General features: G+C 42.2%; 1 protein-coding gene across 1 annotated transcript; it reads right to left on the bottom strand.

The window, feature by feature from the left end:
* Nucleotides 1–227: 227 nt before the first annotated feature.
* bmper (BMP binding endothelial regulator) lies at nucleotides 228–22,880 on the bottom strand. Its single transcript, XM_052066479.1, has 16 exons — nucleotides 21,843–22,880; nucleotides 17,426–17,511; nucleotides 10,682–10,781; nucleotides 7,642–7,724; nucleotides 7,471–7,561; nucleotides 7,293–7,375; nucleotides 6,802–6,901; nucleotides 6,616–6,725; nucleotides 5,953–6,087; nucleotides 5,738–5,842; nucleotides 5,329–5,374; nucleotides 5,078–5,244; nucleotides 4,617–4,818; nucleotides 3,418–3,763; nucleotides 2,868–2,998; nucleotides 228–1,617 (listed from the first exon to the last, which is right to left on the bottom strand). Exons 1-16 carry the CDS (start codon nucleotides 21,958–21,960, stop codon nucleotides 1,436–1,438), a joined length of 2,085 nt encoding a protein of 694 aa, XP_051922439.1. The 5' UTR covers nucleotides 21,961–22,880; the 3' UTR covers nucleotides 228–1,435.
* Between the last annotated feature and the right edge of the window lie 451 nt (nucleotides 22,881–23,331).

Genomic DNA, 23,331 nt, shown 5'->3' with positions numbered 1-23,331 from the left:
TAAAGGACAACTTTGGCATACTATTAGAAGTACAGGTCCATTACTAGTTGGGCAAAGCCATAGTTGACCTCTGCTGGTTAATTATACTATTAGTGAAGTACTAGCTCATACTAAATTGCTAATTTATGTTTTATATACAGTATACATCTATATTTTGTATCCGTGCGTATGTATAATTCTCGCTCGTGGTTTGAATGATGGAGGAAAGAAAGTGGTACAGTGTGACATTGGATAAAAGATTATATTGTGGCTCTTAAATAACGAGGGTAGAACAATTTCCACAAAGACGCTACAGTACTTTTCAACAACAACAGCACACGTGTCACATTTGGGCACACATAAGTACACACAACACATACACATAAATAGCTTTTTGTTTTGCCCTCTTACAGTGAACCCCCGCTGATGTCGCCCAACGCACATCCCTGCACAGCGATTGTCTTTTGTACGCGTTTTTTACAATAATATAAATACTGTACAGTATTGAAAAGATACACATTGATGACAATGAAGCAAAAGTACATGACATAAAATAATTACGATTTTATTTTCACCATCAGGCCTTGTTTGTTTGCTACACTTTCAGCTGAAAATGGCCACATAATAGACAATCTGCCATTTTAAACATATTTTTTGTTTTATTGCTTTTTAATTTTAAAATGGCATCATTAAGTTTCTCTATTGGAGAGCAGTAAGCCATCAAACACTTATTTTGGAAATTATTAGGCTATCATATGAAATTGCTCCCTTGTCTAAAAATTGGTAAACGATCATCTGGTAGAAAAGATAAAAAGCAAAGCAAACAAACAAATAAAGAGTGTTTTGTACTCAAGGGCCATTATTTGATTTTTAAAGGGGGCAGATGGGCCAGCTCAAGTTGGGGGTGAGGCGAGATAATTTTGATAAATTGTATTATTTAGCATTTTTTTAATGATATCTACTTAATAAGACCAATCATTTTTTTTTAAAGGTAAACCGTGTAAAGCAAAAAACATGACTGACTTTTCACACACCGCATCTAAAAAGTTTTTGCCAATTGCGTGTGGGTGTGGACCGCGTCCCCCCGCGATCGACGGAGGTTCAATGTAAGTCATTTTCTTCACTGCACCCTCCTACCACCTTTGCTATATAAATTAACAGTATCAACACATGACAATTGTAGAAACGCTCCTGATAAATCTGTTTTTGCTTCTAGTACAAAAAGCTGCTCGTCCTCTTCGGAGACGATCAGCACGACTCAAGAGAGTTCCGTGAGGTTCCGAGATGACAAGGTCCTGCTGCAAAATTCCTCTCCTGAGTGTTTGTTCAATAAGGATTCCTTGGGCCTTGAGTACCTTTGCCGCAACTCATCAAGTCCGAGATGCATTTTTGAATTAAAAAAAAAAATTATTGAGGGGTTACGAGGGGTCCGAGAAGTCCTTGAGCTGCGCCTGTGTCACCGTCCGGGGCAGGCCAGGGGTCTGATGCAGCGGCCCTGGAAGAGAACCAGATTGGCGGGACAGTGGCAGCCGGCCACGCAGGGCTTGTGGCACGGCCCGATCTCGTTCCAGTTGTCGCAGGTTTTGGTGCAACCCGGCCCGCATGTGTCGTACACGGCGCCGTGTTTGCACTGTGTGGCTGACAAAAAAAAATAAAAATGGAAAATAAGTGTTTGTGTACTCGTTCAACATGCATGCAGGCTTCAAGTTGTTTTATTTGAGGAGTCATGCAATGCAAAATCAGAAAAGTCAAGCGGAAAAAGCGCAAATGCTGCTCAATGTTATTATTATTCATTCATTCATTCATTCATTTTCCGAGCCGCTTGATCCTCACTAGGGTCGCGGGGGGTGCTGGAGCCTATCCCAGCTGTCTCCGGGCAGTAGGCGGGGGACACCCTGAATCGGTTGCCAGCCAATCGCAGGGCACACAGAGACGAACAACCATTCGCACTTACACTCACACCTAGGGACAATTTAGAGTGTTCAATCAGCCTGCCACGCATGTTTTTGGAATGTGGGAGGAAACCGGAGCACCCGGAGAAAACCCACGCAGGCCCGGGGAGAACATGCAAAATCCACACAGGGAGGTCGGAGCTGGAATCGAACCCGGTACCTCTGCACTGTGAAGCCGACGTGCTAACCACTGGACTACCGGGCCGCCCATGTTATTATTATTTAACTATTAATATAATAAATGACTGAGGAAAAGTTTTTAAAAAATAATGAACACATTTGTATTTACATTTGATCATTTAGGAATGTTTTCGTATTTGTGTAGTTTGTGTATTGAGTTTTGTATCCAAAGCCTAATATTTATGTTTTTTTGTCAATAGTTTTGTTATCGGATGTTTGTGTTTTAGTGTGTTGTGTATTTTGAAAAAAATATTTATTTACAATATTATTTCACACTCAGACATTTCAACATTGTAAAATATTTAGGATTAAAAAAAATATTTGTATATGTTTTCAGATGTTGGAACGAATCATTTAAAAAAATGTTAATACTTAGTTCATAATATTTTTTATGATATTTTTTAATGTCTTTTTGTTTGACATATTTTTTCACTTTTTGAAGCTTTTTTTTCATTTTTTCGAACATATTTATATTTTCAATCCAATATTTATAGTATGTAAGTTTTATTATTTGGTTGTTCGGCTAAACAGTTTTTTTTTCTTAAAAAGAATATTGTGTCAGTGTATTTTTCTAATATTTGTTTGTTGTTCCTCCTTATCTTTGGTATTTATTCCCTAATCTTTCACATTTTTTCTCAAATATTTTTTTCTCCATATAATACTTTGAAGAGCATGATCACTTTATATGGCTGCCAAAAAAGAACAGAATAGAAGACAGATGCGTCGTCGCATGCAGCGGCGGGTGCGTCGACTCACCCATGCAGGCGGCGTCCGGCCTCCACACGACGGGGACGCCCTCTCGCTCGCACGCTCGGCTGTAGGCGATGAAGGACTCGCAGTAACAGTTCTTGTGCATTGGACACTCACACATATCCGTCACACACGACCTACAAAGGTAAAAGACAAAGGCTCATCATCATCATCATGCTCAGTGCGTCTTTATGAAAGCACTGTACATCCGTGACCCCTCGGTTTCTTTTAATTTCATAGTTTGAATTTCAACAGGGCGGCCCGGTGCTCCAGTTGTTTGTGGCTCGATCTGGCAACCCGTCAGGATGTCAGGATTCCCATTCTGTCTCTCACTGTTGGTTATTGTTTTTTTTTTAATGTCTTTCCGAAGGGTTGTACGTGTCGAGTGAATTTTGTTGCTCTGTACTCGTGAGATGCGCAATGAAAAATAAATAATGAAATGGAATAAATGCGATTCTGATTCATTCCAAAACATTCAAGTTTTAAATATTCTGTTTTTTAAAAAAAAACACTCCAAAAGAAACTATTACACGTCGAATTATATTTGGGGCGTCACCTGTAGAAGGCAGCAAAGTCGACAACGCGGTGACACTTCTGGAACTCCCACGACTTGATCTTCTGACACTCGCGATGGGCGCGGAATTTGACCTTGACGCTGCCGGGACACAGGAAGGAGGTTGGGCGGCGGTGCGGCGGCGGCTGGGCGCACAGCTCGTTGCCGTCCAGCGCGCGCCACGACTCGGCGAACTCGTCCACGTCGAACTTGAAGTGGCCGTCGCCGCCCATGGTGTCGTCGCGCTTGTGCCCGTTGTAGTTGCCGCACAGGCCACAGAGGCGCCCACGCAGGTGGGGGGCGGCCACCACCTCCACGAAGCTGTCGCCATCCCAGGTGATCTCCAAACCTGTCGACGGAAAAAAACAAGGAGTCTTTGCATCAGCAACGAATGTCATCTTTTTTCTATTTTTTGGGCTGTCTATATTTACCCTGTAATTGTCGATATAATCTATTTGTCAAATACAGATGTTAAATTTGTAATATTTTAGAAAATGTCATCTAATATATATATTTTTAATAATATTTGTCATTATTTCAATTTGTATTTTCGTCCGGGAAGATTTTTTTTTTCGTGCAACTTTTTTGTCCAATAGTTGTTTTTATTTCTTTCTCGCGTGAATACAAATTCTACTTCCAAATGCATATCGTGAAAAAAAATGGTGTGTTGAATTTACTAAATTTTAGTTCAAGTGGTTGCATGAAATGAAATCACATCGCTCCAGATACGTTTTACTTGTAAAATGTATTTAGAATCAGATGATTGTATTTTTTGGCAACCACTTGAAGAAACACGCTATTTTTTTGTTGTTTTCATTTGTTATGATTATATTATTTCAACTAGTTTTTTCACCCTGTTTTTTGTTTTTAAATATTTTTTTTGTGTTTTTTTTTGTGTAATATTTTGGGAGATCTTTTCTGATTTTAATAGCTCATCCGATACTTTTTGTCCTCCTACTTTCTTACTTTCATAACTTTGCTGCTGTAAATTGGGAATTTCTCCATTGTGAGACAATTAACTCATTCAGTACCAGCCAATTCCGGACCAAGTCTGAAAAGACGTTTAAAAACGTCTTTGGGAGTGAATGAGTTAAAGGTTTTCTTCTTCATATTCTAATGATCATATTTTTGCACCTCAAAGACCCAACTATTTCGAATCATTGAATACTCCATTTCCCATCGTCTGTTGTCTGTGAACTGACCAACGATGGTGGTGAGCTTGAGGAGGTACCCGTCCAGGTCAATGTGCACGCCGGGCCCGTGGTAGGGAAGCGCGATGCGGGTGCCGTTCCTGCGCACGGTCAGGTGCTGATGTAGGCCCAGAACCAGCCCCCCTAGATGCACCTCCACCGACTGGGTCCAGGAGAAGGAGCGGGTGCGGCGGGCGTTGTTTTTCACCAACACCTTTGGAGAATGACACGACTTTTAAGGCGATCAAATGTATGGAGTCACGCATCAAAATCTGTACTCATTTTGTTAGATGACATCATAATACCAACACATGATCTTTAGGGGCAGCTAACAAGGTGTATTATTATTTTGTGATTATTATTATTTTTTTTCTCGCAACCAATCATGTCGAGCCATACGTCATATTAAAAGGCTTCACAGGTGTGTAATTATTCATGATGGATGACGTCGGAGGAAAAAGGTGTGATCGAACCGTAAAGCTGGAGTCGCCGTTGTTGAGGACAGCGTTGCCGCCAGTGCCGCCGCCGCCGCCGCCACAGTCCTTGGTCAACACATACTGACACGTTCCCTGGAAGTTAAAAGTTCTCCCGTCGAAGGTGTTGTAGTGCGGGTCGCCAAACACGGTGCACACGCCGGGCTCTGCCGTGGGCCAAAGACAAAGCGCCGTTCAGAAGACGGCGACCGACGGAAGCGCCGAAGGGACGAGCAAGTAAACTTACTCACTTTCAGTGCAGACTGGACAGCAGCCGGTCCGGTTCAGGATCTTGTTCTGGTGGGCGGAGCAACAGGAATGCGCAAAAAGCAACAATTTATAACAATGGATGGATGAATGAATGAATGAATGGGTGACAGGTTGATATCATGAAAGAAAGAATGATGGATGAATAGGCAGATGTTCGGATGGCTTCATATACAAAAAATGAATGAATGAGTGACAGGAGGACACGATATGGACACGCCTTGTGAATAAACAAATAGGTGACGAAACAGGAGCATGATTGGATGAGAAGTGAGGATGGATAAAAAGCAAAGTGGGTCGATGGGTGAATGTAGGATGATGGAATGAATAAGTGAGTGGATGGGTGATGGATGAGCTTGATGCCGAAGTGGCCAAGAAAAGCGCGTCACTCACGGAGGGGCAGCTGGTGATGGGCACGCACTGTTTGGGCCGGCACTCCACGTTGCCTTTCACGCATGCGCACAGCGTGCAGTTCACCGACGACCACATGTCTCCTTCCTGCGGATGGATGAGTACACCGTCATTCTTCTCCATCCATCCGGCCATATTCATTCTCCCACACACATACACCCATCTCCATCCACGCATCCTCGGAGCGATGATCTCACCCTGTAAATCTTGTTGCGCACTCTGCAGTACTTGACGTCATCCACCTTCACGTAGGACAAGCAGTCGTCGCAGCAGCGGTCGCCGTGACAACTGCCCGGACGTGAGCAGCGCCTTGTGCACACCACGGTGGAGTCCTGAACAAGGGCAGAGGATGATGTCAGAAGGTCCAGAGTGAAACCACGGTTCACAACTTGAGTGCATTCCAAAAGACCGTGCATGAACTAAAACCTTGAACAGAAGCCATTTTTTTTTCCCAATTGAAATCAATGGAAATAGACTAAATTATGTTTTGTTTTTATAGCTACAGTGTTACCTCTCCTTTCGAAATGAAGAGGCTCTGAAGAAATTTCTTTACTAGAAAATGTTGCAAGTAGAGACGCGTTTTCCATGTAAATGCCCTAATTCGTTCCAAGCCGCCCCAAAATTCAGACAGAAATTCCTCAAGCATAAAAACGCATCAAAATATGTAACAAATACATGTGACAATTTGATTATTGCACAATAAACGAGAGAGCAAAGAAGAGAGTAAAGAATAAAAATGATGGTCATTTAACTTTTAACTGTGTCCTCATTGTTTTTTCTGTTCTCTCTCAGAAGTAGCTTTAGTAGCAAAAGTAGCGTTTTGTGCGCCGTCGACGAAAGTGAAGACCTTCAAACTTTACCTTGCAGGTGCACGTGGTGCAGTTGTCCTGTACGAAGGACGTGGCGTTCTCAAAGACCTCGCTGTGGAACAGACAACTCCCCTGAGACAAGTCAAACACCTTCCGCTGACCTGACGCACCCAGACGACAATCATTAGAGTGACACACTTGCACACACACACACACAAGAGAAGATTTGTGAATTACCAAGACATTTGGGACAGCATTGACCGGGAGGGGTGTGGCTGAGGTGAGCAGGACAAGAAAGGACGGGACAGGCCTCCTTCACGCAGAGAGTGCGCCCCCCCTGCAACAGCAGTGACACTTCCGAGTCAAACAATGAGAAACAGATGACCACGACTGCAAAATCCCTCTGTGAATTTCAGATAACAAGTCAACAAACAACATCATAGACAAAAGCCATAATTAGTATATTCATGAGTTGTAAAGTGGGTGACATGACGTGCAATATTTGAAGGTGTCAGTAGTCGTGGAAGCTGCCGAGACCTGCTACTGATACTTGGGGCAAAAAAATAATCTGACATCAAATACATGACCAAATCATATATTCATAAGAAGTCCTGGCAAAGTAAATCATTTCGTGACGGTCGTAAAAAAAAAAAAAAAAAAACAATGACACTTGTGTATATCTGTTTCTGTGAATTCCAGCGCATAATTGCTTAATTGCTCATACTCACAGTGCATGTACACTTGATGCAGGGTTTGCCTTCCGGACTGAACTCCTCCTTTTCTTTGTACAGGTGTCCCTCAAAAATGCAACCTGAAAAAGAGACGGGATTACAACAAGCGGTTATTTATGGCTACTTTTCGTTCTTTCGGAAGCTTGGACTTGGCTTGGAGGGTTTTTTTGCTCACTGGGGCAGGTGGGGCAGCACTTTTTGGGATGGATCTTAGGGTTCTTGCAGTGGACCACACATTGCACTTCTGCTTCTGTGATGACGCCTTCCTGTCAGAACCAAGCCGTAAAAGTTTTGTGTCAAAATATGACCTGTTTTTATCTCCATCTATCTATGGCTTCTCACAGACCTGACAGCGGCGGGTGATGCAGGGCTTGACGGCGCTGGTCCAGGAAACCGAGCTGTTGTAGGATCGTCCGTCCAACATGCAACCTAAAATGACAACGGTGTGTTGGGATTTCAAATATCAATAACAGGACGTCACAGTGAACACAATCATTTTCAGAAACCCAGTACAAAATTGACGCTGAGCACACGGAATTTGCATTATGGCAACCTGCGGCTCTGTCATCCTAATGCCGCGGCTCTGTGTTGCTTGGGAAAATAAGGAATACATGTCCGATGGAAGTGCGTGTTATTTGTCTCACAAACGTGGATCACTTGTGTTCTCTGACTGTACACTAGGTGGCAGTATTTGTTACGAGGTCATGGCGACTGTTGTTTGTTGTAACAAATTGGTGTTGTGCTGTTAAAAGCCAGAAAAGAAGAGTGTTTGGCTGCACTCCGGCTTTGTTTTTATTTTATTTTATTTTATTTTTTGCCTCGCGACACCACAACTTCTTTCCTCAGACCTCTTGCAGTTTCGATGACCAGCCTTCGCATTTGCCTGACGTTAGCGAGCGCTTGACGTGTCAGCAGGCACATTTGACAGTCGGCATGCGCGTAAAGCCCAGCGACACCAAAACGGCACAATATCTGAACAAAGTATTTTATTTGTGTTTGTATGATTGTACTTGTAAACTGTAAGATTGGTGTGATATCGAAATACTAAAATAACATTATTTATATATCGTCATTTTTTTTGTCGCTCAAAATATACGTCACACTTTCCGACAGTCCGGCAAATCGCCGGACAAAATATACATTTGGAGTCCTGTCACGCTTCGCAAACGGCAGCTTACGGCCCCGCGTATGAAGATGAAGATGAAGATGAAGGTGACTTCCTACAGGCCTGATTTGCAGACGCTCTGCGCCGAGGTTCAAGAGCCAAAGTGTTCCATTAAGCGGGTAAAATGAGGCTCCAAGATAGCACAAGAATGCGACAGAAAATGAAAATATTTCTAATAAAAATCTCATGACAATTTTGTTTCCCCTCCATATCATTTCCAGCTGTCACATTCCAAATCACTTCAACAACAATTCTGCGTTTACAATATACGTGAATACCTTGCGTATTTTAAAAAGTCACCACAATCTCAAATAAAATCAAGTACGAGACACAGACGCACGTACACGCACTCAAGACTTTGTGGCTTGTCCATTCTGCGCTAAATAAATAGCCTATTCATTTCCTTCATTTTACAGTAAATGGACCGGGATCAATGCTGCACTGCGCCTGCCAATGAAAACCGATCCCAATAATTGATTTGCTTTCCTGAGTCTGAAAATCAAACCAAATCCCCAGTCAGCTGAGGGGGGGAATCGAGTAACGTTTGAAAGCCCAGCTGCCCTGGGAGCCTTGGATCAGCTTCATACACTCAAGACTCCTTAACATGACCGACACGGCCATGCGACGACTTCCTGTGCCGAGCTTCAAAGTATGTTTATTTGAAAACAGATACAGTAGATAGAGTATTTCGGAGTTAAGAGAAATCATATACGGAGGGCATCACGCAAATAATCAACATATCAAGTTACCAATATGGATAAAATTGCAGCTTAATGGGCATATGAGAGGATGGAGAAGGATGTATTTCATACAGAATCGCGTTCTGAAAGCCATGCACGTCCTTTATTTCCTGCCCAAAACCTACTCAATAGCATGAGTAAGCTGCATATTGGTGTCAATAGCACATTTTAATCAGCGATGGCTTTATGTGTATTTTTTTTACCACTGATTAAAAAAAAACAACAACAAAAGAAAAACGACTTTACTTTTTTTCCCCTTGTGCATCAGTTTTTTGAGATATTTTCATTTGAAAATTTTGTCTACAAAAAGATTGCGCAACTTCCACCTGCTGACGAACGAACCACTTTAACAAGTATCAAGTACAACTTTATTGTCAAATGTGTTGTATGTGCAACATACAGCACAGATGAAGTTTACTCCCTCTTAAACAGACAACAAGAGGAGCCGTTGCGGGTGCCCGCGCCGCCATTACTCATATGTATTAAGAATAAAGAGAAAAAAACGGTGACAGACTTAAAACAGTGCAAATTTTAAAAAAAATCTAGTTTACTTGTGACAACCATTAAAAATTATATCAGTTTCCATGGTGACAGGTTGACCGGGGTCTGTCGCGCCCTCCAAATGAAGTGCTCCCTCATAAAGACTGTACGAGGTGTGTTCACCACATGGCCTCATCGAGAGAATAGGAAGTGACATTCCAACACTTCCTGCTAGCCAGTAGACTCTACAGGTGGTCCAGAGTGTAAAAAGCTTCAATTGGATGGACTGTAACATAGTACTTAAGCGTCTTTAGTGTTGATATCTCAACTTCATGTGTCACTTATGTCAGAGTTGAAAATCTTTAATTAGAAACAATATATATATATATATATATTGTTGTAAAGTTTGACAGGACGCAGCGGATGACATCAACATCATGTCAACAATGAATGATGTCATAGCCAGCTGAAGTTTATGGAGGGATATAAATACTGTACACATGACTATTACACGGAAGCTGATTGGAAGCCAATGATCATTTTCTGTTTTTTTTTAAACTTTTTTTACGTTATGTGTATGTTATGATTATAACAAGGGCCCGACCAATTTTTGATTTTCACATTAACTGCCTAGCCACAAGACATTCAAACAACAATACATAAAACAAACCCCACGCTACAAAAATACTACGACTACAAAAAAAATAAATAATAATAATTGGCTAATTGATCAGTTATCTGTACTTCATTCGGCCAAATATCGGTAATGGCATCTTCAAGCAACAATACATAAAACAAACCCTACTCTACAAAAATACTACAACTACTACTGCTACTAATACTACAAAAAAAAGGCTGTTAATCAGTTATCGTCTTTTATTCCGCCAAATATCGGAATTGGCATCGGCCTAAACAAATATAAAAAAATTCTAAAAATAAAACTAGCCCCTTAATTCACAATCTTAATTACTAAAAAAAAAAAAAAAAAAAAACGTTCTTACCTTTACACCTCTCGCAGCATGCGCCGCTTTGTTTCACCACCAGGGCGCAATCCTCGGGCACCGGCGGACATTTCTCCTGTTTGCAGTCGGCCTTGCCCTCCTGCCGGCCGCAGACGAGACGAAGGAGAAAGGAGAAGGAGCCAAATGGTCAGGGTGTTGTTGTGTTTGGTTAAAAGAGCATTTTCAGGTTAAAATGAGATGACACACCACTGGACTTTATCATGATCATTATTATTATTACTATTCCTAGTCATGAGGTCATCACAGTGAATCACTAACATCAAAGCGGGCTTCACTCACATCATTTTCCAAAGCATACACCGTTCAGCCGCAATAATTTGTGTGATGCTCCCTTCACCACAGATGAAAAACAATTCGGAAAATAATACAAACAACAAAGTGGACTGCATGACGGTCATTTTATGAACAGTCGTGGTTGAAATCAGGGTGGCCCTGCAAGCTTTTACATTTCCAAGAGTCTTGTAATGTAATTTTTTTTTTGGCACCATGACTTCAAGTGACTTCCATTATTTTATTTTTGAAAAAAAAAAAAAAACAACAACAACACAATGTAAATGTGTCCGTTTTATACCAGACTGCAATAACACTCACCTCTGTTTTAAAGCCGATTAATTATTGTTAGCAATCCATCGACTCTCTGATTTAAAACATCATAAATAAAAATGATGGTGTGTAAAACATGGCTATAAACCAAACCAAAAAAAAAACATCCTGGGCAAATAACTTTAATTGTAGTGTATCCTGGTATTAAATAATGATCACGGAGGGTCTAGCGTTTAAGGAGCAAGAAGCATCTTTCCACATGAGCTCATTTTGTGGTGAGCCATCATGGTTCAGACTCTACGGATGAGTCGACTTGTGTCTTTCACGATACTATGAATTGTTTTCATTGAATTTTATTGGGGAAATAAGATCATTCGTGCAGTAGACGGCTAATCGTCATCGGCCCCATAAATTCACTGCTGAGGGCACTCACTGACTTCAAAATGACTTGACGTGTTTGTGTACAGAAGAGGTTCGTTTTGGCCTTGAACTCCATAAAAACAAACATTTCGAGGGGCGTTGTCCATTTTTATTATTATTCATTCATTCATTCATCTTCCGAGCCGCTTGATCCTCACTAGGGTCGCGGTGGGTGCTGGAGCCTATCCCAGCTGTCTTCGGGCAGTAGGCGGGGGACACCCTGAATCGGTTGCCAGCCAATCGCAGGGCACACATAGACGAACAACCATCCACGCTCACACTCACACCTAGGGACAATTTAGAGTGTTCAATCAGCCTGCCACGCATGTTTTTGGAATGTGGGAGGAAACCGGAGCACCCGGAGAAAACCCACGCAGGCCCGGAGAGAACATGCAAACTCCACACAGGGAGGCCGGAGCTGGAATCGAACCCGGTACCTCTGCACTGTGAAGCCGACATGCTAACCACTGGACTACCGGGCCGCCTATTATTATTATTATTATTTGGGAACGTAAACTCCCAGAAAATTTAGTGGTATTCCACCTCGTGTTGAAAGTAAATCTTATACTTCTTTGAAGGGCCGCAACTAACGCCGACTTATATTGGCCTTATTTCAAAGTATTGAGTACTCATGAAGTATTGGTATTGAGGACATTTCAAACGTCTGTGATGTTATTCGATACGAAATATAGCCAATTTGTGACTGTGGCACACCCATCCAGCAGCATTTGTTATTGTCACTGACTCCATCCCTCGAAAGGGCAGTAACTGAGCTGCCGCACTCATACAATGACAATTTGGTGACAAAAAGTGGAAAGGTAGATCGGATTTTAGACTTGCAAAAAGCAGGTCTAAGTTGAGGTGCAGGCATGCAGATTCGGCGCTACGCAGATATGTGTGGAGAAATGTCATCATATTTCATTCACGATTATGACAGTGGCGTGGTAAAATCCATCCATGCTAAATTCCTTTAGCCTTTCAATGCTATTTGGAGACCTATGTGAGGAAGGAATATTGAAATTGTGCTGTAATTACTTTTGGTGTGTTCTAATCAGTCTGAATGTGCTGAAAGGACGTCGGAGGGGTAAAACAACTTACTGTAGAAAAAAAATAAACATTGTCCCTCTATAGCACCAATTGTCTGGGTTGGAACGTATCCCCCGCGATAAACGGGGTTTCACTGTAGTGTACTACTTGTGTCCAAGGTTGTGTCCTTGTTTCGTCTTCTGTTCACACAAAGTGGCGTTAGTACATGTGACCTAAACAAATAGCCCCCCCTCCCTCCCTCCGTAAACCCCAAAGTCACCATTCCATGGGGTCCCTTGTCTACAGGTCAGAGGTGGTAACGGGTCATAACGGCTAACAAACACTCGACATACCGCGACAAGAAGGCTGCACAGCTGGATGGCTGTCTGCCGCCACCGAAGAGCCCACCCCCAACCCTCCACCAGCCACCACTACCAACACACACACACACACACTCTACATCTAGATTGAATTACAAAAAGGAAGACATAAAAATCTGACTTCTGTAAATGTCACCAAGCAATGTCACCTATAATTAGATTACATTTCAACTACCAATGAAACACAGGTCACATGGCATTGTTCCATTGGGATCCCATAATGTGTAAATGTTAATTGTTTTATGGGACATTCAAACTTAGACGTCGGTGACAATAGCTAAGCAAAGCTATTTCCAAATACAGTTTACAAACGGCAGGATGTGTACCCTCTGACAGCAAGCAGAAACCAACATACATACATTGTTTGGATTACATTTACATTTCTATTAATTCTATGTTGCTCTTTGGTTTTGTTTGTGCTTTGTTGGTTTTACTACATGAATTAATATCGTGTATATTTGTGAATTTTCTGTTGAGGCAATTTAATATCCCCGAGTGATTAAAAAAAGCAAAGTATCTATCAATTATCACAATTCAGCGAGGTATAACAATAAAATCACTTTCAAATAGAAAAAAATGTGTTGTATGCAGGCAGTGAAAATAGACGGTCACCACTGTGTTTTGTCCCTGAAAGAGCACGATACAGATGCAGTTTATAGGAAGCTAAACTCATGAACTCCTGCTAACCACACAAATTGAAAGACAAAGTACAGTGTGTTTCTTTTTTTTCAAGTCCAAGTAGCACATGACATCAACACTGGCTTGTTTGGTCATAAAATTACCTGTTGATGTTGACCCAAAACAGGTGCTTGAGCGATAAGGAGCGATTTTTATTGCCGCAGAGCGGCAGTGGCCTGACAACCGGTGCCGCGATGCATTTTGGGAATTGTAGTAGCAGCGTAGGTTTCAAACTAAATGTACCACAAATATTATTATTATTAATAATAATAATTGTTGTCAATTATATAATCTATTAAATTACTACTATTAACGTTGCTTTTATTAAATGCGGTATTTCTATTTTGGCATCGTGACATAATCACTCTCACTCAGTAATATGAGTCAGTTTTGCAGCTGTACCTCTAGGGGGAGACAATGGCCAATGTTTCTGGCCATCTTTTTTTTCCCTTTTTTTTAAATCCCATTCTTCTCTCTTTCCCCTCTCCCATCACTCTCCTCCTCCTCTTCATCCACAATCTGCCCCCAATCTATTGCTGCCCTCTCCCCGGCCGTGAACTTTCACCTCCTAAACAAACAGGTCGGGACCCCCTAAACGGTACAAGAGCCACAGTAGCTTCAGGGAAAGGAATTCCCCAAACGGACTCACTTTTTCCTTACTTCCGCCAGAACCCCCCACCACCACCCACCCACCCCCTCAAAAAAAAGAAAAACGGAAAAGTCTTCTATTCAAGTGTGTGTGTGTGTGTGTGTGAACGAGAGAGAGAGAGATTCTGACCACAATTTCTTGATAAAATAGGCATCTAGTAGTAATTTATCCACATGTTGAACATTTTTGACCAAAGGTGTGTGCTAATTTCTTTATTTGCCACTAATTCGGGAAATTACATAATTTCAACATCATTTACTCACATAACATGCTGGATTTGTCTTTGCCTCATTAGCCGTTTCCTATTTATCGGACTGCCAGCCACCTCTCTGGTGTGTGTCGGCTTCTGTTTATTTTGACACAATGCCAGCAAGGCAACTTTGACCCTTCATCGATAATTCCCATAATTCTGTTAGTAAAAGCACTCGACCTTGGACAAAGATACGGGATGAGACGGACAGACAGACAGCTAGACGACATGGTGAAGAGGTGCAGCAGATAACAGATCACCACGGCAACCGTTCTATCAGTCTTTCAATGGCCCCTCTGTGTGTGTGTGTGTGTGTGTGTGTGTGTGTGTGTGTGTGTCCCAGCCTTTAGTCTGGTCTGTCTCGAACCCCCCTCACACACACACGAATATATGAGTGACATTGCCCCCACACCCCCAAACATATCAGACCACCTGGCGACAGGAGACTCACCGCACCGTCTTTGAGGTAGGGGGGACAGGGGGGCTGACAGATGTGGAAGTACTTGAAGACACTCAGATTTCCTGAGTGAAGACACTCACTCTATGTCCACCCCCCCAAAAAAAAAATCGCCATACCGTAGACATAAATATTGGGACATCTCAACAAATGAAAAGAAGAAATTGAGCATTTGGACAAAAGTATTGGGACACCTCCATAAAGGCAACGAAGAAAATGTAGATTTTGGACAAAAGTAGTGGCAAGGAAGAAAGATGAAAAGAAATGTTAAAAAGAGGATCGTAGATCATGAAAGTGTTATGACATGGCAGAGAATGACAAGCGACAGAGTGAAGACAATTTGGACAAAAGTAGGCGGGGGACACCCTGAATCGGTTGCCAGCCAATCGCAGGGCACACAGAGACGAACAATGAGTTTGGGCATCGATATTGAGACAGATGTAAAAATTGAAGAAAGTGTGGCGTTTGGCCAGAAGTGTTGGTGAGAAAAGTGAAGGAAATATGGAGAGTTCGTACAAAAGTATTGAGGCAGAAAAGTGAAGAGAAATGTGTAGTTGGGGGGGGGGGAGGCATTGGGACACTGACATGAATCAAAAAGTGACGAAAATGTGATGTTTTGGGACAGAAAAGTGAAGAAAATAGAGGAAAAAAGTATTACAACTTCTTGAAGTCAACCGTCGCACTTTTCTTAAAAAATATTTCTCTATTGTCGCAAAATATTGTGGTTTGTGTGTGTGTGTGTGTGTGTGTGTCCCTGCGTCAACAGAACTTGATTAGATCAGCTATTAACGTTGAGAAGTCCAATGTCTAATTGAAAGATTGATTTGAAGCTGTGCGTGTGTCCGGACTTTTTTGTCCGTGTCGTGTATGAGGTTTGAGGGGGCAGCGTGAATTGAAGGGGGGAGGGGGGTTTGAGGGATTAAAGTCTGGAGGAAAGGTCAGCAATTGGCTGCTGACGAGTGACATCCGTTGAGGTGGTCTTTTAACTGATGCCGACCTGATAAGAGCGAGAATGCCCTCGTAACCGTGGCAACAACGTTGCCGTGACGGCAGAAACGTTGGCGGTAGTTACAGGAAATAAACTGGGATTTTCACTTGAATTTCTCAACGGTTTGACTCATAGCTACTAGCATTTATGCTAACTCCGACACATTTTAGACTGTTTATTCTTGTGTTGATTCATGTGAACTGTCCCACTGAAATCAATCAAATAAATCAATAAGCTGTTTTCATTGTTTCAACCGTAATGTCTGACCTCTTTTGTTTCACTCTTTTGGTTGCGTTTGCTCATGTGATCTTCTTCGGTGGTGGTCAACGCATGTCTTCAATTAGGAGCTGCACTGTTTCCGTAGGCGCACAGGATGTCAGGGCTCGAAATAAGCGGTTTCGCATCGCAACTTGAATGACTAAATTTGAATATTGTGTCTCATCAAAACGCAGTGAATGGCAAAACTGAAATCACAGGATTTTATTTTGTATGTTTTTCAATATTTGTACCGCCGAGACAGTTCCTAAAATCTTCGCTGTGGGCTGGAAGCGTGTGCATAAAAATGGCAGCACAGATAGTCGGAGTTCAAGGCACAGCTAAGTGCTACTTACGCTGTATAGCTAGCTAGCTAGCAACGAGCTAGCTAGTCCGGCTAAACACTACGGAGTCGCTCTTAAGTGAGTTATCGCCTCCGTGGCAGCAAATAAGCTGCACTTATATCATATCATTCTCAGGAAGGGATGATGAAGATAGATAGAGAAGCTATGCTAATTGCTAAGCGTACTGTCTGGATCCAAGTGAAGAGAACAAATTTGAACGGCAAAATAGCCGGCGATTGAATGAATGTCTTACACTACACAGCTAAACAGGACACAAAGCAGAAACTGGAAATGAATTTCCTTATGTTACAGCCTATTGGCTTAAAAATATTTATATAGTATATGAAATATTTATTTCAGTCGTCTAATTTGGTTTCACAAAAGAGTCCCGAGCTTTGACTTTTGAGGTCAACACAAAAAATACAAAATGCAATGTCTTTTATGTAAATGTTCAAGGTCATGTCATTATCAGATAAAAAAAATGAAGCAGTATCATATCAATCACTCTAATGATATTGCCAGTTTCCATACTGACACTACCCAGGCGCACATTCTGACACGTTAGTGTCCCGTTATTGACATGTGGTAAAGCTCACGTTTGCTCAGTTGTGAAAGGAGCAACGCAAACACTCGACGAGACAAAGTCCCGTCTTGAAGCCTGATAAGGGGACAAGCTGGCGGATCAATAATCACAGCGACAAACATCACCGGGGAGGAAGCGAAGGGGTGTTACCAGGCAGACGCAGGTGATGCAAGGGTTGTCGGTGATATTGGGGATGTGCAGGACCTCGCCTTCGTTCTCACAGCTGGCCTCTGTGCCTGGAAACATTCGAAAACAGCCGAATGAGGGGTTAGGGTGTCAAATGTCTGTGTATTAGTGTACTACTGTATCCGATTTTTTTTTTTGTATCATCAACAACAAAAGAAAAGATCATTTCACAATGCGATCCAGGATTCACGTAATCATGCCGCCAAATTCGAAACTTGTGACAGAAGAAGGGTCACAGGGGTCTTAAAACACAGGCTGGATGAACGGTAACAAATTTTGTTGCACTCTTCTTGACTTCAAAAGTTTGATTTTAAATTGAATTCCTCCAATGCAACATGACCCAAAAGATTGAAACCGTTCCAGCAGTAAGTCAGTTGTAGAATTCTACTAAACTTAACCAGGGATATGAAAAAGGGTCATAAGGGTCTTAAATCACAAGCCAAAAATTACAGATGTGACATAGTCAACCACATATACCTTGTTCGCCCCTCCCCCCCCAACCAACACACAGCGACACATTATGAGACAACAATTCAACATTACAAGCATGTGAAACAGTTTTGATGTCTTAAGGGTCTCAAAACATACCGTGCAGCTTTTTAAAAGAAAAGTGTGCCAGTTTGAGCCTTCCACGTGAGTCACTTTTGAGCATTCCACTAAATTCTAACCGGTGACATTTAAATGGTCTTGCGGGTCTTTAAAACACGCGTTGGCAAAGCGTAACCCGAAGCAAGCGCAGGAAACACAAAAGCTTTACGGGCGAGCGAGAGGCACATGTGCGCGTACGAGGAAAACTGCTTGGTCGGGAACGAAAACTTCCTTCCGACCGCGGTCACGACCTACAAAAAAAAAAAAAAAAAAACGCTTCCTGTGACCTGCTCCTGATGGCATCACGTTGGGTGACATCGCATTTGTTTAAATTAAAGATGAGAGAGCGCACAAGGGAATCCGACAGAAGCTTCCCAGCGCCGGGTCGTCTGCGTTGCGGGGGCAGACGACGAACTCGGCGACTCCGCTATTAAACTTTATGACCTTCGAGCCTAATTAAACTGGCATGAGTGAGGGGGTGAAGGGAGGGCGTATTTTGCCCAATAAAGGGGGTAAAGGAGGGGGTTCTCCAGGGACATCCCTGCTTTAACAAAATAACTCACTCATTGTTTTGTGCTTGTCTCATGTAACGAGCTCAAACTTTCCCGTAGAGACTCTTTACTCTTTACTCATGTGCGCTTAGAGGACACTTCATTAGACACACCAACTCATGTAATCCAATAGCACAAGAGGCACAGGTTTGATGAGTCATTAAAATGACGATACATATGTGAAACGGTGCTTGAAGTTTGCAGTGTTGCAACATACGCACTTTATAAAGCGCTTTAATTTTTATTTTATGTGACTGCAGCTGCATCAATGTTCTTGCATGATATACAAGCACAATCCTGATCAAAAAGACTTTAATTTGCAATGCGTTGTTATTTAAAGCTTGGGCATAGTTGTACGTTTTTTCAACGTTATTATTTTTGTTGTGTTTTAGCATTGTCGTCATTATTATTGTCATTATCATCTAATTTGTTGAGGAAGGAAATGTTCAAAATAGCAGTCAGTGTTATCACAAGCTCCTGCTAGAAAGTAAATAAAAAGTAAAATCAGGAAAAGCCACCCAGAACATCTGAACTTTATTTGGGTTAGTTGGCGATGGTTTGAATGGTGGAAGGTGGGTGCTGACTCACAGTTGACATCAATTTTCCTGTGAAAGGATAATTTTGAACAAAGCCGCATCGCAGTTGTAATAGGGTGTGCACACTTCTGCAACTACTTTATCTCAGGTGATTTTAAAAAAAATCAATTTCTTCTCTCAAAAGTATTTAAGAGTTGTTATGAATGGGTTACATTCATACTTGAAAAACTTTTGAGATGATTTATCTTGGTATCATTTTTTTATTTACAACACAAAAACCTGGCACTTGAACAGGGGTGTGTAGACTTTTTATATCCACTGTATTTCTTTTGCCCGCAAGCTAAATTCTAAATTGTTTTCGACTGGTGACAGTTTCATATTTTAAAAAAATGCACTTTTGATGAATGGCACAATCGTCCCACATTCATTTGAGTTTCCAAAAGACAAATAAACAATCAATAATCAATCTACACGAGCTGGAGTAGTGATCAATAATCAATATTACTGGCATGTATAAAAGGCCTCACATTCCCCGGCAGGACCGCTCCCGCTACCTCATTTCCATTTTTGCTCCGAGGAGAACCTGCCAGGAAACGCGGCATCTTGTTAAACATTTTAAAAAACAAAACAAAACCAAAAAAAATCCTGTCCTGTGGAGGTCTGATTTAATATTTCCAGCTGAGCCGAAAAACGCGGGACATGTTCTGCATCAAACACTTTCATTCTCTCACGATAATCACACCATGATGACGAAGGCCAACTGGAGATGAAAAAAAAAAGACTTGCCTGAGCTTTTTAGTTGCCTGCAGTGGTGGGATGTAACCAAGAACAAATGCTTGCTACTGTACTTGGGTGGAATTTAAAAAACTTTTTTTTTTAGTTAGCCATACTTGTCTAGCCCCGTATTTGTTTTTCTGACCTCTTTTGACAAACTTTTGGAAATTGAAACCTGACATCTGTATTTTTGACTCATGACTTTGTCAAGATAGGCTTGTCACTATTTTCAATTTACGCAGACGATGGAAAGATGTCAAAATGACAGAAATAGAAAGAGACAATGTAAAAAAAAAAAATTGGGATAAAACACTTTTGGGGGGGTGTGCTCAAACAGCCATTTAAATTGCAACAACTTTAAAATGTAAATTCTTAACATTTATGACAACAATGTTAATTAGCACAACAAAGCTAGCAAGTCCTCAACATTCGCAAAGCTATTGGAATATGTTATTTTGCTAGCATGAACGCCGTTTTATATTTTGGGGACTAACAAGATGAAGATTCATAGAAAGAGGACAGAGAATTGTTTCCTTTGTTTTTCCAAGTTAACTAAAATGCCGAGGACTAGATAAGACATATTTATCTGCACGCACTGACAAATACGGTAGAAGTCCTCTTAGCCAATGGAATGCCAGGAAGCTGCCAGGTAATAGCCAATGGCAGAGCAGCTATATATGTTGCGTTCAGGAAACTCGGAGCTGCGAGTAGCGGCACAAGCTGTATTTTTAACATTCTCATTTTTAAATTTCTTTCCTATCAAGACGCGATATTTTCCGGTTGAGGCGTTTCGTAACTTGAAAATTTCGTATGAAGAGACGTTTGTAAGTAGAGGTACCATTGATAAGATAAGATATCCTTTATTCGTCCCACACTGGGGAAATTGTAGTTTTTTTAACTTAAAGAGGTGAATCAATGCTGCTGTATCAATAGTAGTCTTTTTTTCACGATTATATTGACTACTCAAATCTTGAGTGTGAATACCTTTGCCACACTTTGTGCTTTTTTTTCATTTTACACATGCAAGTACCTGCACTTTTACTTGAGTACATTGTAAGTACTTTTGACACCCCTGACTCTAGCAATAAACGAAAAAATGATCTAATCTGTCCCTGTAATTTTGTAAATATTAAGTAAAGGAGATAAATCAGGACTTCTACAGTTTTTTTTCACCCAGGTACCAGTGCGACTTCAATCCAGAGTGTGGATCCTTTTGCCACTTGCTAAAATGAAACAGCGATGGGCACATATACAGTTTTTTTACGTTTACTTATGTTGAACCAGCGCTATTTAAAGTCTTCATTTACAAAAGTATTTGTACTTCTACGACGGTAGACTACAGCTCACGCATTTTGCCACCTCCGCCTCTTGTTGTTAATGAAGTGATGATCAAGCCTGGAGCCACACTTTTTTTTTAAAACATATTGAATTGAACCTGTGTAGTCTTCTGCTATGAAACAATAACGAAGTCTGTACTTAATTTCATCTTTTTAGCTTTATCAAAGACTCGAATCACTTTGACTTAAATCCGGAGCGTGAATACTTCTCCCTATAATGAAGAAAATGTACTTTTTTTCTAGACCGTTGCCGACGTCGGCGTTGAATTAATACGTTCACATACATTGTTTACACAGTAACTTCTTCTATTTAAGTACAAAGTGGGAGTAATCGTGACATTTTAACGAAGGCGAAATAAAATCACGTTTCCAATCGCCTTTTGGGTCGCGTGGCAAACACATGACGCCGACGAGGACGAGGAGGGAGCAAAATGCGCGCACCCAGATAGAAGTTGAGTCTAATTACAAGCTTCTTCATCTTCGCATCCCCGAACTAAATCCACCACGTAAACTTCGCGAACTTGGGACGAGAAGCACCCAACGCGTCTCGCGCGGTGCGCTTTTACGCACGTAGACCCGAATTTGGAACCCTCACCTGTGATGAGCGCGGCGGCGGGCGGCACCGCATGCAGCAGCACAAGTAGCGGCAACAGAAGCAGCGGCGAGCCGGCGAGGAGCCTGCAGGTGGAGGTGGAGCGGCGGCCGGGCGACATCTTCAGCAAGCGACAGAACTTCCGAGTCCTTTTTTTAAATCCCAAAACTAAGAAGTCCAAAAAAAAATGTCCACGGGGAGGTAAGTGCAAAAGCCTTTGAGGAGCCGGACTGCATGCGCATGACGCGTTGTCAAAGCCACATGAAACCTGAGCACTTGGTAGAATCCGTCCGGAGCAAAAAAAAAACAAAACACTCGAGACGTTCCAGGGGGGGAAACGTCAAAGTGTTGCGTTCATGGATGCTGACTGCAGACTGCGCGCTTCGGAGGACTGCGCACACACTCCCTCGCTCCTCTCTCACTCGAACACACGCTTTTCCTCCTCCTCTTCTCCTTCTTCCTCCTCCTCCTCTTCCTCTCGGACTACATGCTGCCGTGCGGAGCCCAGCAGAGGCAGTCGGCACCGATGGAGAGCAGCTTGAGCTTTAAGTCCGCATTCTTGATACTGCAAGTCCAGCTCACTAGTAGATCCACTTGACTAGACCCACTTGGAGACTTCAAAACTAATAGTGGCTGTTTTGTTGCTACTGGAGAAGGCAGGGGGGGCACATATCTCAAAATGGAAGGATGAGAGGGCCACTTTCAAATTCTTCAGTTTTCACCTGCGACACACGCGAAAGCCAAAAAAGCGATGATATGTTATTTGTTTTGAAGTTAATTTGAGAAGCTGCAACGTAACCGTTTTCCGTTCAGGGTCACAAGGTGAATGTTTTTTAAGATGTTGGGGTGGCCAGCAGTACCACATCCTGCTCGACTTGACAGATTAAACAAAAAAATAAAGAACTAAAACGAAACAAGCGGCCCGGTAGTCCAGTGGTTAGCACGTCGGCTTCACAGTGCAGAGGTACCGGGTTCGATTCCAGCTCCGGCCTCCCTGTGTAGAGTTTGCATGTTCTCCCCGGGCCTGGGTGGGTTTTCTCCGGGTGCTCCGCTTTCCTCCCACATTCCAAAAACATGCGTTGCAGGCTGATTGAACACTCCAAATTGTCCCTAGGTGTGGGTGTGAGCGTGAATGGTTGTTTGTCTCTGTGTGCCTTGCGATTGGCTGCCAACCGGTTCAGCATGTCCCCCGCCTACTGCCCGGAGACAGCTGGGATAGGCTCCAGCACCCCCCGCAACCCTAGTGAGGATCGGGCGGTCCGGAAGATGAATGAATGAATGAATAAAACGAAACAAAACCGAGCACTCGTGAATAATATGCCCCCCCAAATTTCCCTTAGCAGCATTTCCCCCCTGCTGTACTTTTGTAAAATACAGTCCCCCGATTTGCTGGTACCCTTTATTGTCAGAGTGAATAAAGATGCCAAACATACTAATAAAATAACAATGCTTTTAAATGCAGGCTTTCAAAGTATTTTTAAAATCATGTTTG

The sequence above is a fragment of the Hippocampus zosterae genome, chromosome 5 (assembly GCF_025434085.1).
Source record: "Hippocampus zosterae strain Florida chromosome 5, ASM2543408v3, whole genome shotgun sequence".
In the NCBI taxonomy this organism is placed as follows: domain Eukaryota; kingdom Metazoa; phylum Chordata; class Actinopteri; order Syngnathiformes; family Syngnathidae; genus Hippocampus; species Hippocampus zosterae.
Note: the sequence above shows the minus strand (reverse complement) of the source record. Positions and strands in the feature narration are given on the sequence as shown.